This window comes from Crassostrea angulata, chromosome 5 (genome assembly GCF_025612915.1).
Source record: "Crassostrea angulata isolate pt1a10 chromosome 5, ASM2561291v2, whole genome shotgun sequence".
NCBI lineage: Eukaryota > Metazoa > Mollusca > Bivalvia > Ostreida > Ostreidae > Magallana > Magallana angulata.
In genome coordinates, this window is record NC_069115.1 from 24958776 (window position 1) to 24973530 (window position 14755).

Genomic DNA, 14755 nt, shown 5'->3' on the forward strand with positions numbered 1-14755 from the left:
ATTGCTGCACTTGCATACCAGTAGTTAGTTGTTGTGTGGGGGGGGGGGGGGGTTATAAACGTCAATATAAGTATAATTCACGACCAATAAAGAGCCTACTCTTTCATCGGCAATAATCACAATTTCGTTATATTTTGACTTGTATCTCAAAATCATTTTAATTTATGTGTTTTTACTTGTAATTTTGAGTTACATGTAGCTCGTTGTGAATAGAACTCTTGAGTATACTTCGGTGCAATGTGTCAGTATCTTGTTTCAACTGTTATCTGTGAATGCAATCTGTACGATGAGTATCAATAGTATTCCTGCATGATAACAAAAAGCGACACAATATATATATGATAGAACCATGCACATCATTTTTAAAAGCATTATGAAAAGGAAAGGAGAGTAATAAAACGTTTTTATTGGGATTAATGAAGTGCTCGTTTGAAGTTAGAGGAATCGCCCACACGAAAGTCAACTGAACTCATTTTTGTAGGTAAAAAAAAACTTAATGTATCGCAAATAAACGCGTAACTTTTGCAATTAAACGCGTAACGTTCGCGACATAATCGTGAAACGTTTGCATTTTGTATGCTGTATGGATTACATTAAGGTATTTCCATCAAATATCAGTTATTTTTTTTTATTTTGTTTGACTTTTGGATTCATAAACTGTTTTATAAACTAATTTCACGGTTGCTGGTTCAGTTATCTGTAAGTTTAATATATTTCCTATAATTGATTATAATAGATAGACACTAAACTATCAACAATTTGTCAGCATTTAAATCTAAATATTTAAAAGTGCATCCAAAATATAAAAAGGTCCGAGAATACAATGTACATTTATATGAAATATGTAGATGCAACGCGTATAAAGGAAGAATTTTTATATTGATTCAAAAAAATATCAAACTACACTTGTGATTTAAAACCAATGTCACATAATTATGCATTTTTAAGAGCGCGGTATTATAGAAGAAATCAAGTTGTTATATTACAAGTTTTATCGATTTTCAGTTGTAAATTGAAAGGATATACTTTTTCTAATTGTTTTACCTATGTCTTATCGCCGCGACATAAGATCTGGTGTGACTTTTTCATTTCAGAGAAATATGGTATGACATATTAAGAATTGGAAGAAAGAATCTATCCAAATATTTTTTTCTAGATATTGTTCACATCTAAAGAGCGTAGTTTTGTCCTCTCAATGAATCAAATAAAGGGATTATAGATTCTATAAAAGAGTCATAACGGTTTGAAGATGTCCCATGCTTGATTTATATTATAAGAAAACTACATATGGAAAGTGCTACATCTCATTCATTCATTTTTTGATGGCTCTTGTTTGAAATAACGAGATATTTACACTTATGTTTAGTGCTTATTCGCGGAAGTTACTCGTTAATTCGCGAACGTTTTGCGTTCATTCCCAAAGGTAACGCGTTTAATCGCGAACCTTTTGCGTTTAATCGCGGAAAAAATAAATTTATCCCCCACGAAAATGAACTGAATGGGTTTCTGTAGGCCATGATATACACTGTGTTTTGGAATAAATGCCGGATTATGCCTTTCTGATTTTTATGTAATCAACTTAAACAAAATTGATGAATATAATTATTTTCACATTTCAGGTTATGGCGTCGCACTAGCATGAAGTTTACTGCTTGCTACGTCATAACATTCACATATTGAATGTTAATTGATTTGGAGTTTGTTATTTCAGAATTGTTATGATAAACACTTTTTTATTTCTTTAATCAAATATTGTTTATAAATTACACTGATGACAGATGTTAAACTCTGGTTGCATTGATTCCTTATTGAAAAGGTTTAGACATACATCGAACAATGTAATATTTAAAAAAACCTCATTTTATTTCGTTACTCCATATAAGCTCTAAACAGCTTAAAAATATAAAAACGAAAATTAAAAACGGTTCTGTTTCGATTCAACGGTAATTATTGTTTGTAACATTACTTTAAAATTATTCTAAGCATATTTTTTGCAATAAGGCTGATTTATATATTTTTTTTTTATAGTCGTTGACGCATGTTTAATAAGGTGAAATGAAATATTTTCACATGGGCGATCATAATGTAACACATGTACATTGAAATGAAACACCATTATAAAATTTCAGTTTTTTAGGATATTGAGGCAAAATCCCTCTGCTCCGGCCGCTTGCATGGGCAGATTTATGTTCATTTTTCATTTTTTGATTACATAATATCCTTTCACACACGAGTTATCCGAGACAATGACACAGGTAAACAGGTAAACTAACGAAGCCACTGCTCCAGACACACGTGTATCTGGGGTATGTATACACATGGTACACGAGTCAGGTGAACAAAGAGAGGGTTTCACACATCTAGACTGGTAAATTGATTTGTGTATAATTAGCTACCCAATTGTTAAAAAATAAAACAGAAAAATAAATTAGACCGTAAAACAAGCATTCGTAAGCTTATACATGTGTATAGTTCGTCAATCAGTGACAAAAGAATCATGCATAAGACTATCAAATAATAAAACTAACGTCCGAAGTAAATGCCTTTAATGTTACTTATCTAATTACTTAAATAATGACCAAATTCACAGTTCAACAATTTACACCTTTTTTATGTGATTAAGTTATTATTTCGGAAGTAATTACGTTGGTCTTAATTTCTTATTTAATAAAGTGCAACTTTCTTTCGAGCGCTATGGTCAGCAATTTCACGCTTTAACTCCATATAGCTTAAATTGTTATACTGACAACGAATCATTATGAAATCTGAATAAACTTGAACATTTTGACAAAGGATGTAAATAAATGTAAAATGAAATTCCCTCATCGTATTTTTTAAAAAAATACGAGCCAGACTTAACATGCAACCAACTTGGACTTTCGCCTTGATCCGTTTATAATCCCGTGTTTGTTTTCTAAAGAATGCATACTATTTTGATTATTATTGGTCCGATATCGATATTATTTGGGCAACATCATTTGTAATTTTATGCCTTATACGAGGAATAGACCCCGCGTTACCTTTTACGAAAAATGTCTTATCAATATATATTTTTAAACAATTAATCATGTCACGGAAAAATCATTCGAAAGAATGACAATATTAACGAAATGTTTCTTATAACAATAGTTCTTTGAGTAATTGTCATTTTGCTACATTTGCTGTGCATTTATATGCAAAATGCGTTACACATTTGACTAAATTCATAAAGCAAACAATTTTCCGAATTTGGCATTTTTGTTGGATAAAATACGGGTTTAAACTCAAACAATAGTATATTTAGTCATCCAGGGTTGATAAGGAAATAAAACAACAGAAAAAATGTTCATATATCGATAAAAAAATGAAAGAAAACGAACAATTTTTATACGATTTTCCTGTTTCTCATACAGCGGCGTTGACCCCGTGACGTCACAGTTTATCTCGAGGAAAAATCGGCTTGATTAAAAACTCGTTCAGATGTGAAATCGGATTTTCCCCAAATATCTCGAAAACTACTTATGCTGTAAAATTTTCAGGATGATGTTTTTACACAAAGATCTCCATTATATCAAAAATTGAACGGCACTGCAGGTACCCTTTAAATTTTTATCCGCATACTTGATTGTATAATCTACAAAAGGACAACATATTTTGTGCATCATCATTGACATAAATTAAAAACAAAAGGGGCCCAAGTACAGATCCTTGTGGCACTCCAGCATTAACACTTAAACTGGATGATAATACATGTACATCTTTATACATCACTTTTTGAGATCTGTTACACAAGTAGCTGCTAAACCATTGAAAAAGATTACCACAAATACCATAAGTTTGTAACATAAAAAGAAGACCTTCATGCCAAACTCTGTCAAAGGCTTTTGAAAGATCATAAAAAACAATGCAACATGATTTACCCTCATCAATATTCTTAGCAATACTATGATATGTCTCAACTAACTGGTTGAGTGACCGGGTAAAAAACCGGCTTGGTATTTATAAAATAATTTGTTACTATGGAAATAATTATAAACATGGGCCATTTTCCAACAATTAGGAAATGACTGTTCTAAAAGAGACTTATTAAAAAGTAAACATAGAGGCTTGCATATTGTAAACTTAGTTGATTTTAACATTTTGTGACTAATACTATCAGGTCCAATAGATTTGTTGACTGGCAAAACAGATATTATGTCAGTCACTTCAAACTCTTCAATATAAATGTTGTCTAAAGTGTCATCCCATTGTAGGTACATTTCTGGTAAAACCTTACCGGTAGTCAGAATATTCGATATAGATGAAAAATATTTGTTAAGCACTTCTGTCTTATCAACATCAGAAAACGCTGTTTTAACATTATTTTTATCATCTGTGTATTGTAAAGGTGGAATTTCACTGGTTGTTTTTGTTTGGAAAACGTCTTGAAGAAGTTTCCAGTATAACTTGTAATTGCTTTTACTGGAGTCATCAAAAAGTTTCAATGTTGTCGTAGTAGTTAGAAAATGCTTGCTTTTTCATGCTGTTGACTTCATTTTGAACTTTTTTTACACTTTGACCAGTCGCATGTATAATAAAGAACTGCAGTTTATGACAAATAAATATTATACATTAATACATGTACATGCACTCGGTACTTATTTCCATTGGTTTATTTGTTTGCTTTCTAAACATTACAGCATTATCTCTTATCTGTACTAGCGCTATTTTTAACCGACATTGTAAAATGAACATTACGTACATTTTTGTCTTTAGATAAATGGTATAAGATATTTTTTTCATAATAATCCAATTAAAAAGCAAAAAATGTTTATCCTTAAAAAAAGCAAATGAATTAAAAATAGAACGCCGTCTATACGATTCGAACACCCTCGAGAAGAATGGAGTACGAGCCTCCACCTATCCCATTGAGCTACGTTGACACATTAGGGTATTTGTGAATAATTTTAACTGTTTGACAATAATTTTTAAAGTAAAGCGTTTTTGGTTTAAACTATGAATTTGACCCATTATGGGTCTAGACTCCATTTTAATAAATCAATGACAAAAATCAATAAACACTTATTCCTTAAATAAGAGTAGCTTTTACGATGGAGTCGGGACTAACTCATACCTAAATTTTGCAATTCAGATCAGTAAATGATCAAAGGTTTAGCTTAAAACGCTGTGCAGCTCAATTTGGAAATCTATAACTGTCGTGTTTATAGAATGAAAGCACAATATTGACTTCCATCGTAAAATTCATAGTTACTAAAATCAATGCATACATGCCAATAATAAATATTCAAATTTAAATTGAAATTCTTTCGTCTTCATTCCTCCAAGAGGGGGATATACAACGCCTTGTGCGCCCCTGTTCTTTGATGAAAGATTTTCATCTTTTCTGACCGTGCATTGACTTTGTCTGTTTAGATGACCGATAATTGAAAGTGATATTTTCAAAGAATATTTTCATATTCAAAGTACATAAAAAAAGAAAAAGAAAAGCTTTATCCCCAAAACAAGAAGCCCTGATCATGGGGCCACGAATTTTACAATTTCTGATATTAAATATCTTGTTCATCAAAAACATGTATTGGGGTTTTCTGTTTGATACAGAGGAGCAGATAATATGCTTCATAAATACCATTTAATCCACTTTTACAATTTTGATTTAAAACCTCAGCCCCCCTCGAGCTCATAGTGGGGGACACGAATTTTACAATGTACATTTCTCTTACCTTACAAACGTAACACACCAAGTCTAGTCAAAATTGGTCTAATTCTTTCGAAGAAGCTAAAAAACAAACGACGAATAAAGCACGACTTCATATACGTACCAAGACGAATGCCAAAAGGTAACCTGAGTGACCTGGATTAATTACCTGAAATGCTGTTAAGTTTCTGCTTTATAACATCATGGAAAATGCCAAAGTCGGTGATTTTTTCTTATCAAACAGGAAGAAAAAAAGATGAAAAATTAAATTGTTGAATGCTTCTAATTGGATCTATATAAACATAAATCACAGAATTACAGAATAAGGGGATGTATGGCCATCTTGTACATTTGATGATCAAAATGAAAACTGTTTATGCCTAAAAATTACTAAATCTGTTGTCAAATATAAAAAACCCCAATAAATATGAGGTTTTACATTTAGTTTTGTATGCAAACTACGCACACAAGAACAGAACAATGCTTTCTTTAATCACTGAGAACTGCGCAGTTACAGACTTAAATTCAACATTTAAAAGTGTGAAAAAATATAAAAGGAGGTCATTAGTGTCCACCATACAACCATTTGTTGAGAAAAAAAATCTAAACTTGCTAATTTAAGTTGTAACTTGGTCTTAAAATAGGGTACCCTATTCTTTAAATTGGTTTAGGAAACTGATACATGTATAGTATCAGTCGGCAGGAGACATATTTGTGTGTTGAAAAATACATGTATATTAAAGACATCATTTTTTTTTACCCCTATCCCACCTATAATCAGAAAAAAAGAATTTACTTTGTTCTTACTAATAGGACTGAAGAAGACACCATTTAGGGACTTATAAGGACATATCTGTCATATTTAACGAACATTGTTATAAAAAGACATTTATTTTTGTTGTCTATGAAAATGAGATGCCAATGTGCCTTTTATAGACAAATGAGTTTTATGTATAGACGGAATTTTTCTTGTTCGAAAAATAGATCTCATACTGACTAATAAAATAAGGGTACCCTATTTTGAGGCAAATTAACAACATTATTGTGCTAAATTCAACCGTTTTCTGAACAAACGGTTGTGAACATTACAACATTGACCATTTTGTTTTTTAGATTTTTAAATCTTCAAAATAAATCTGAAGCTGCGCAGATCTACAGCTGTTCTTAGTGAATAAAATTGCATTCTTCTGTACTTCTATGCGTAATTTGTATACATACAACATGTTAAACATCATATTAATTGCTTTTAATCTTTTGACAACACTTTTGGACAGAAGCAACATAGTTCAAGAAATGTTTTCATTTTAATCCTCTAATGTACAAGAGGACCGAACACCTCCTTAAGATTAACAGTAATTAACTAAGTTTACTTCATAAAATGATACAAATATACTATGCAAATATTATTAATCTAGTTGTAGCTTTTCTTTACCACATACATGTACTTAAAAAAAAAGATGTACGAGTATTAGATAAACATGTAATGCTAATTGGTCGATGGTATTCAAAATCTTAGGGCTTTTGAGTGAGACCTTAAAAGTTTGGGCGTCTATTGGTGCAATTGTATTAATTTTAAAAACTCAGTAAATCATCATCATATTCATATCGGCTTTGTTGACGAAACCGGAGTATCCAGCGAAACATGTTGCGGTGCTGCCATTCAAGGATGTCCGTTTGGATTCAGGTATTGTTTTACAGAACATCCTATTCTGTTCAGTTATATAAAGACTGAACTGAATGTTTTCATTACCTCAAAAATAAACTCAACACCGAAGGTAAGTAAGCAAATGTTTATGATTTGATGAAACAAAGTTTTAATTATCGTAACATATTCAAGCAAACCATTACTGTTAATTTCCGAAAAAATGAAACGGTTGTAATAATAGAATATTTTTTTTCTTCATATGATAAAGTATCATTCATATTTTAGATTTTTTATTTGCCCGATAATTTTCAATTTCGCATCGCAAACAAAGCAATAATTATTGTTCTTGAAATATAAATTGTTATTGTAGAATAGAAAGAGTGAGATCGAAGAATGGCTTCAGCACAGGTTTGAATATTAACATTTCTTTCATTAAATATCCTGGACGTGTAAACTGTAAACACAATCGGCCAATTATGTATCTAAAACTACATGTAAAGATTGTTTTTTTTTCTATTATTTGATGCAATAAACAAATAAGCTGTTCAAATCTTCCACAATATTCAAATATATCATTGAGTGAAATTTGTCAACTTGCCAAAAGTTTTGTTAATATATCGCGCTTACCAATATCAATTTTGTATTCTCTCAGAAAAACATAACGCAGTGAAATCAGTTAGGCTTAATGGAGAAAGAGTAATACAATTTTGTTATCCTATAAGTATGTATAGGTTTATATTAATCATCACTACACATAGGCCGGGACCTCTGTTTGATTCCCGCAAATCAGCAAAGAGATAAAATTCAGTACTGAATTTATAGGCGAAACGTTTAATAAATTTGCAAAGCATACTAACTAGAGGTCTCTTGGAGAAAATCTATTAAAACAGGTTGGGTTAATAACATATTATATTTTGTATGTTAGTCCCAATAAACGTCTGATTTAAAGCCTAGCTTTCTGAAGTGCCATGGAGTAAATTTTAAAGTCTTCATATATATATATATAACAAACATTCATAGGGGCATTACTTTGATGGACCTCTGGCTTTAAAATTAGTTTGTTAATTTGAAACCTGTCACCGGTAAGATGAATATTATTATTACACTGAAAAATTCCTTACACTTTTGCTGATTTCCCATTTCTTTGGCCTGTCCCAGGTAAACCTGCTCTTTCTTGCTTGTGCTTTCATACTTCTGTGTGTAAGCGTTACCCCAGTGGACGCAGAAGCGTGTGGTTACCACTACCACATTAACGAGTACTTCACAATATACTACCCGGGTTACTACAAACGATTCCATCCTCTCTATTATGGATACTGTACAGGTGGGGTAAGTGTGATCTGTTATCCGTTTTTGTGTTATTTAAATGATAAATCATTTATGTTTCATATATTAAAAAGCACGGTTTTAAGAGATTGATTAATAATCCATTATTTATTTACTTCATAAAAAAAAATCCTGACATTTCCTCTGAAATTTTCGGTAATAAAATTGATAAGTCAGCTTTAAAAGCTTTCAACACTGCAGAATTCTAATTCTTAACTTTCTATTTAACTTTGTATAACAAGAGGTCATATAATTGTGAAATACAATCCACCTTTTTCATAAAATGCATACCTCCACAAAAAAATTGGAAGAAATGATTTAATCTTCGGTTTTCATCATGTGTAATGTAATGTATACCTTGATGTAAAAAAATACTCTCTAACTAAATCTGCCCAAGGTATGCTTTATTCGCCATGACAACTGTGTCTGCATCATAATACTACAATTTGTATTTGATTTTATCCTTAATAACAATATCAAAAAAAAACTTTTCAGATTTGGTACAGAGATGGAAAAGTGTACAATTCCAATGGAGAGCGTTTGTATTATATAATAACGTACTCTACTGGCAAGTAAGTCAAATGTACAAAAAATGTTTTAATTCTATTCGAACGTAACTTTCAGACTTTACTTTCTATAATCTATTCGGTAGAAGCAAAAAAAAAAACCAAAGAAACAAACAAAAACAAAAAACAAACAAACGAATATAAAAAAAAACCCTCTCCTCGTTTATCCGTTAAACACTATTAATTCTTAAGTGTTGTAATATTTTTTAAGGAGATCCTCGTCTACTGGAGAAGTGGTAAGAAACAAACTGATAAGGATCTATAGATCTCTAGGGACTGAATATATTTATAACCGATAAACTGGTACCTTTAATGAAAATTAATAACTCAGTATAACAATGTTTTGATGTAAATAGAAGTATTTGAAGGTATGATTACTTTTTGACTTAGGGTACCTACAGTGGAACTACAAACAGAGACACAGGGTTATCTGAAAATGAGCAAATAAAAAGGTATAAAAATTATCATCTTCTAAACGACTTTCGTTGTATCATGCAATTTAATAAGCCTATATTTGATAAAGTTATTATATTTCCTGCAATTAGCTTAATAACTAGATTTAAAACGTGCGACATTAATGAAATCATTTCACATTTTTTCCACGAGTGATTAAAAACATTTATAATACTAGTATTGACAAAGTGCTTCCTTACTATAATACTACACTGACGTCATAATATTCAATTTTAAACCGATCCTGACAGATTTCAGCTGACCTTTTCTTGAAAATTATCGAATTAAAAAAATGCCGGATTTTTCACGCTCTTTGTTCTTGATTTTTTTTTTTAGAGATGTTGAAGCGAGTGACAACATTCAAAAAAGAATTAAGGTAAACATTGTCTATCATATCAATTTTTCAACAGAGAGTTATTATTTTTTTTAAAGTCTTCCTTAAGACGAACATTTTAATGCCGATTCGTCAATTAAATTGATAAACATGTATTTAAGATTTAAAAATTAATAAATGATACACTTTAAATTAAGGTATCTGATTATGCCGAGATTCTACAGGCCTTAGAAGGACAGAAACGCGCTGAGAGAGCTTTTCAGGTGAGAAATATTAGGAAATGAAATATACATGCAATTTGTTATTGTCTAAACCAAAACAGTGTCTCAATTTCTTTCGTCTTTAAATCGACTATCGATATGAGAACTTTGGTAAAGCGTTTTAAGAACCTGAAATAAAGCACCATAATCATTAAAATGAAAAGTGAATTCAACACCTTATAGATTTATTCTTAACAATGTCAAATTCAGTTCAACATTCATATAGAAATCCCATTCTCTAGATAGTATAATTATTTTTGCAATCATTAATCTAACACCTTTCAGATTCATTCTTAACAGTGTCCAATACAATTCATTATACATATAAAAATCCCATTCTCCAGATGGTATAATTATTTTTGCAACTATGGTTCTTAAACTGTGCCTTTTGTCAAAAATGTACTTTAGAAAGCAGCTTACGGTAAAGTTTCGAAAAACTCCGCTGTGAAAAAGGAGGCAGAAGAAACAAAAGAGCAAGCCTAGGTTTGTAAATGAGTACGTCAGCATTGTGATTCTTGCATTGTGACTAGGCAAACAATTATAAGATTTGCATTAATAATCGAAAATCTAAAATAAAACAAGTTTTTAGAATTGATTATTTTTCTTTTACATTTTAGGGTGGATGGTCCAGGAATGCTAAATATGGCATATTTACTTTGACTGAATAACTATTTATCCTTATGAAAATAAAAAGGAATGCATCAAAATGATCAGTGTCATTATTTTTGTTCTAAGACAAATAGAAAGATTTCTGTTTTTCAATGGTTTTGAGTATAAACGTTTGTCAGTTTATACTGCATCAGCAAAACTTTGATAAAAATAATAAGTTTCGAAGAAGAATAGATATTCATAATCTATCCCAACTGCAAGATATTCATGCAACACACTCGGATGATTTTAATTTAAAAAACATATCTGTGAAAGAAGTGCAATTGAAATCTAAGAAAGTGAAAATATCCAAGATATTATGACCGGTAGTTTTGATGAAAACTAATGAACACCCAGTTGAGGAATAATGGGATTATTTTGACGAAAAAAGCCTCAGGGGTCATTTTTCTTCATGCCACGCCTGATTTTTTTTTTTAAACAATGGCATTTAAACATAGTATAAAATATTCACTTTTTTCTTCACGTATATAAATTTTCAATTGGAATATTATGTAAAAGTAAATACAGTACATCTGTGATCACCGTGTAGGAACAGGGTGAAGAATTGTGTGTTATTTAACACAGAGTTCTTGGTGAAGGCTGGGTGGCCAAAGAATCAACGATCTGGTCTGCTTTATTCCTTAAAGTTAAACAAAAAATGTTTTGTCCGTATACTAATATCAATAAAGAAAAACCAAAAACCTTAGCTTCAAAATGTGTCATTTCCTATATCTTAATATTCTTCTTAGGAGATTTAGATAGTCTTAAAATGGCCACTAATTGCTGCACTTGCATACCAGTAGTTAGTTGTTGTTGTTGTTGTGTGTGTGTGTGTGTGTGTGTGTGGGGGGGGGGGGGTTATAAACGTCAATATAAGTATAATTCACGACCAAAAAAAGAGCCTACTCTTTCATTGGCAATAAACACAATTTCGTTAAATTTTGACTTGTATCTCAAAATCATTTTAAGGCCAAGATCTAGCAAATGATTCCAAAGTGTCTTTTTGGTACTAGAACCATTATGACGTCTAATTGATTTGAAGAATCTTTTTCCCGTACTTTACGGCTTGAAAGGAATTATGTAGAACATTAAACAATTTCTTGATATTCTATGTTAAATCATGGGAAAAGTAATCCCGATATCTTTATTCAATTTAACATTTTAAAGAAGAGGTCAAGAGCTTGTTTAATTCCGTTTTTGGGGAGACTGTAGGCATTCTAGATATATTTTATTAGTCAAAAATGGACAAAACTCTGTTTGTTCCTGAGTTCCTTCATATTTCATTGAAAATGATAGTTTAAAACATGATTTTTTATTGTGTTTACCAAAAATTTTAGCCCCGGTTCACCCTATCAAACAAAGTTATTGTTATGACGCATCATTGAAAGAATTTATATCTTAAATTTTATGAACCTGTAGGCACCTTTCATTTACTAGATCTTGACCTTAAATTATTTGTTTAGGGTATTGAGGCAAAATCCCGCTGCTCCGGCCATTAAGGTCTTGAATTATTTAAATAATCATGCGTGCGAATAGTATGCATGATTATATTAGTGTGTGTTTAATGTGTTTCCAATATTTTTCTAGTGATACCGAAGTAAGCAGTCCGATAAAACGTCACTTTTCCGGGCTCAAAATCGACAAAATATAGCTACAAATTTAGTTTTGACAATCTTCTTTTAGTACTTGACTTACTAGATATCTTTTAAAGTATCAATTTGAAATTAAATCTTTGCTTTAAATACTGAATAGAGAGTGCGAACAGAACGCCTGGCAAAAGATACAGTATTTTTTATATTTTACTGAATCCGTTTTTCTAGAGAAGAAATTAAATTTACTTGATCTTATTACATTTCCGTGTAATTCTAGAATTTATTTATTAAGCATATAATTTTGAAAAAAAATGAGTGCTCCGACAAATATGCAGTTGTATTGTACGATGTTTCACTTTATATTAGGAATAAATCTTTTATAAAATGATATTACATGTCAGTATCATCGCTACTGGAAACATCAGTCTCTGTGTGTTTTGCACAGTACATCTAAATCCATCGGGTAATTTGACTCTGAAATACTTTAGTGTCTCTGAAGCCTTATGCACTACATTGCTGATGCAACATGCCTATTAATGAAATGTGCGCACAGCTGCCCATCAAATGTGCTCCAAACTTGCACTGACAGTATCAATATTTGATAGCGTCATCCTTGTCTGCTACATCAAACTGTACCCACAAATAGAAAGATTTTGATGAGACATGGCGTGATTTGATTTTTGATCACAATGTCGCACAGGTGAATGTAAAACATTTGAGTCACGTGTTATTGTGGTTATCATAAAACTCACACCGATGCCAAGTTATATTTATATCTGTCTATTTCAAACAGTCAGTTTTCTCTGTCTAAATCTAAATCTCGGTAATTATGAAAATACTCTGGAAATTTATAATATCTCAATCAATATTACTCGTTACCGAATATTTCAACGTCACATTCAACGTCACATGCACTTTTCCCAAGTATTTGGTAAATGAAAACACTTGTTATGGATCCATAGATTCATTAATGAACATTGTGGTTAAGATACAAAAATATACAATTATACAAACTTCCCATTATCACTATCCTTACCAAGTTAACTACGTAAAAGTAAGCCTACCATAATTTTAATAAAAATCAAAGTATCCCAAACCTTATGAAAACCCACTGAGCACGGACTAAACGTCTGGCATGCTCCTTATTTAAATTTCAAAATCACAAAAGAATCTTAAACAATTATGAATGAGATAATATATAAATAGTGCCTGTTTGGAAGGGTAAGTGTTGAAATTGACACCCCGAGAAAACCATTATCAACCGACGCGAAGCGGAGGTTGACAATGGTATTCGAGGGATGTCAATTTCAACTCTTACCCTCCCAAACAGGCACTATTTATTTTATTATACTGAATGTCTTAATTTTAAAGAAAACTTTACTGCTTTTGTATAGGAATGGCGTGAATTCGATGGCGAACCGTACGCGCATGATTTACGCGCATGTAACAATTCGTTGTGTTACCCGTTGCCAAGTGTGTTGCTAACGGTAAGGGTAATAGAACGGATTATTAACTGTGTCTTAACCAATCAGAATTCAGAATTTAACATGAAAGTATAATAATAAACAATGCACTGAGCCAGACAGGAAACGGGGCCCGCATATCTACCCGGAGAAGTGAGCCGACTCGAAACTTAGAGAAGGTTCCCCGTCAACTGATAGTCCAAGGCACATCATGAGTTTATATATACCGCAATCTTGATGTGCGTTTCCCTTAACCAATCATAATGTCTGATTGTTTTTATAATTCGAACTAGCATTTTCCCAAATCATTATGAATAACACCGAAACTTTCCTAATGTACAATAAACGATAACAACCAATCAGAATTGTCGTTACGCTTTTACTTATGGATTAGATTATACGAACGTGATTATGCTAAATTTAATCCTATAACACAATGTTTGAACGAAAGGATGATCTCTTTTTATTAGTCAACATCTATCTGTTTACAAGTACTCAAAACTCATGTGGAATAACACATGTAAACAAATCGAGTTGTTTTGGACACTGATTAGAGTGTCACATGATAGTTACTGCTGTGTATTGTCTAATAATTTAAGTTCTAAAAGACTACAGGTTTCAGTCAGAAACCGCTTGTTGATGATATATGCCATGCTGCAGTATGTATGTTTCCCTGCGCTTGCGTGGCAATGAAGCGGAAGGAAATATCAGTAATATTGTAAATGCCCAACGAATAATTATATTTCTCTCTTTGTAATTGGGTCAATTCACGCGCTGTATTAAATATATTCATA

General features: G+C 31.5%; 1 protein-coding gene across 2 annotated transcripts; it reads left to right on the plus strand.

Moving 5' to 3' along the window:
* Positions 1-7689: 7689 nt before the first annotated feature.
* LOC128184858 (uncharacterized) lies at positions 7690-10968 on the plus strand. Of its 2 annotated transcripts, none has more exons than XM_052854481.1 (9): positions 7690-7727; positions 8478-8648; positions 9141-9217; positions 9423-9447; positions 9602-9663; positions 10001-10040; positions 10196-10261; positions 10667-10753; positions 10876-10968. In XM_052854481.1, exons 1-8 carry the CDS (start codon positions 7713-7715, stop codon positions 10739-10741), a joined length of 531 nt encoding a protein of 176 aa, XP_052710441.1. In that variant the 5' UTR covers positions 7690-7712; the 3' UTR covers positions 10742-10753; positions 10876-10968. The 2 variants fall into 2 exon arrangements, with proteins under 2 accessions (XP_052710441.1, XP_052710440.1); XM_052854480.1 differs by having other exon boundaries at positions 10667-10741.
* Positions 10969-14755: the final 3787 nt, after the last annotated feature.

Coding starts and splice junctions, on each gene's coding strand:
- LOC128184858 (XM_052854481.1), top strand. Junction 9,218..9,422: donor ATAACGTACTCTACTGGCAA/GTAAGTCAAATG, acceptor ATATTTTTTAAG/GAGATCCTCGTCTACTGGAG. Junction 9,448..9,601: donor CCTCGTCTACTGGAGAAGTG/GTAAGAAACAAA, acceptor TTTTTGACTTAG/GGTACCTACAGTGGAACTAC.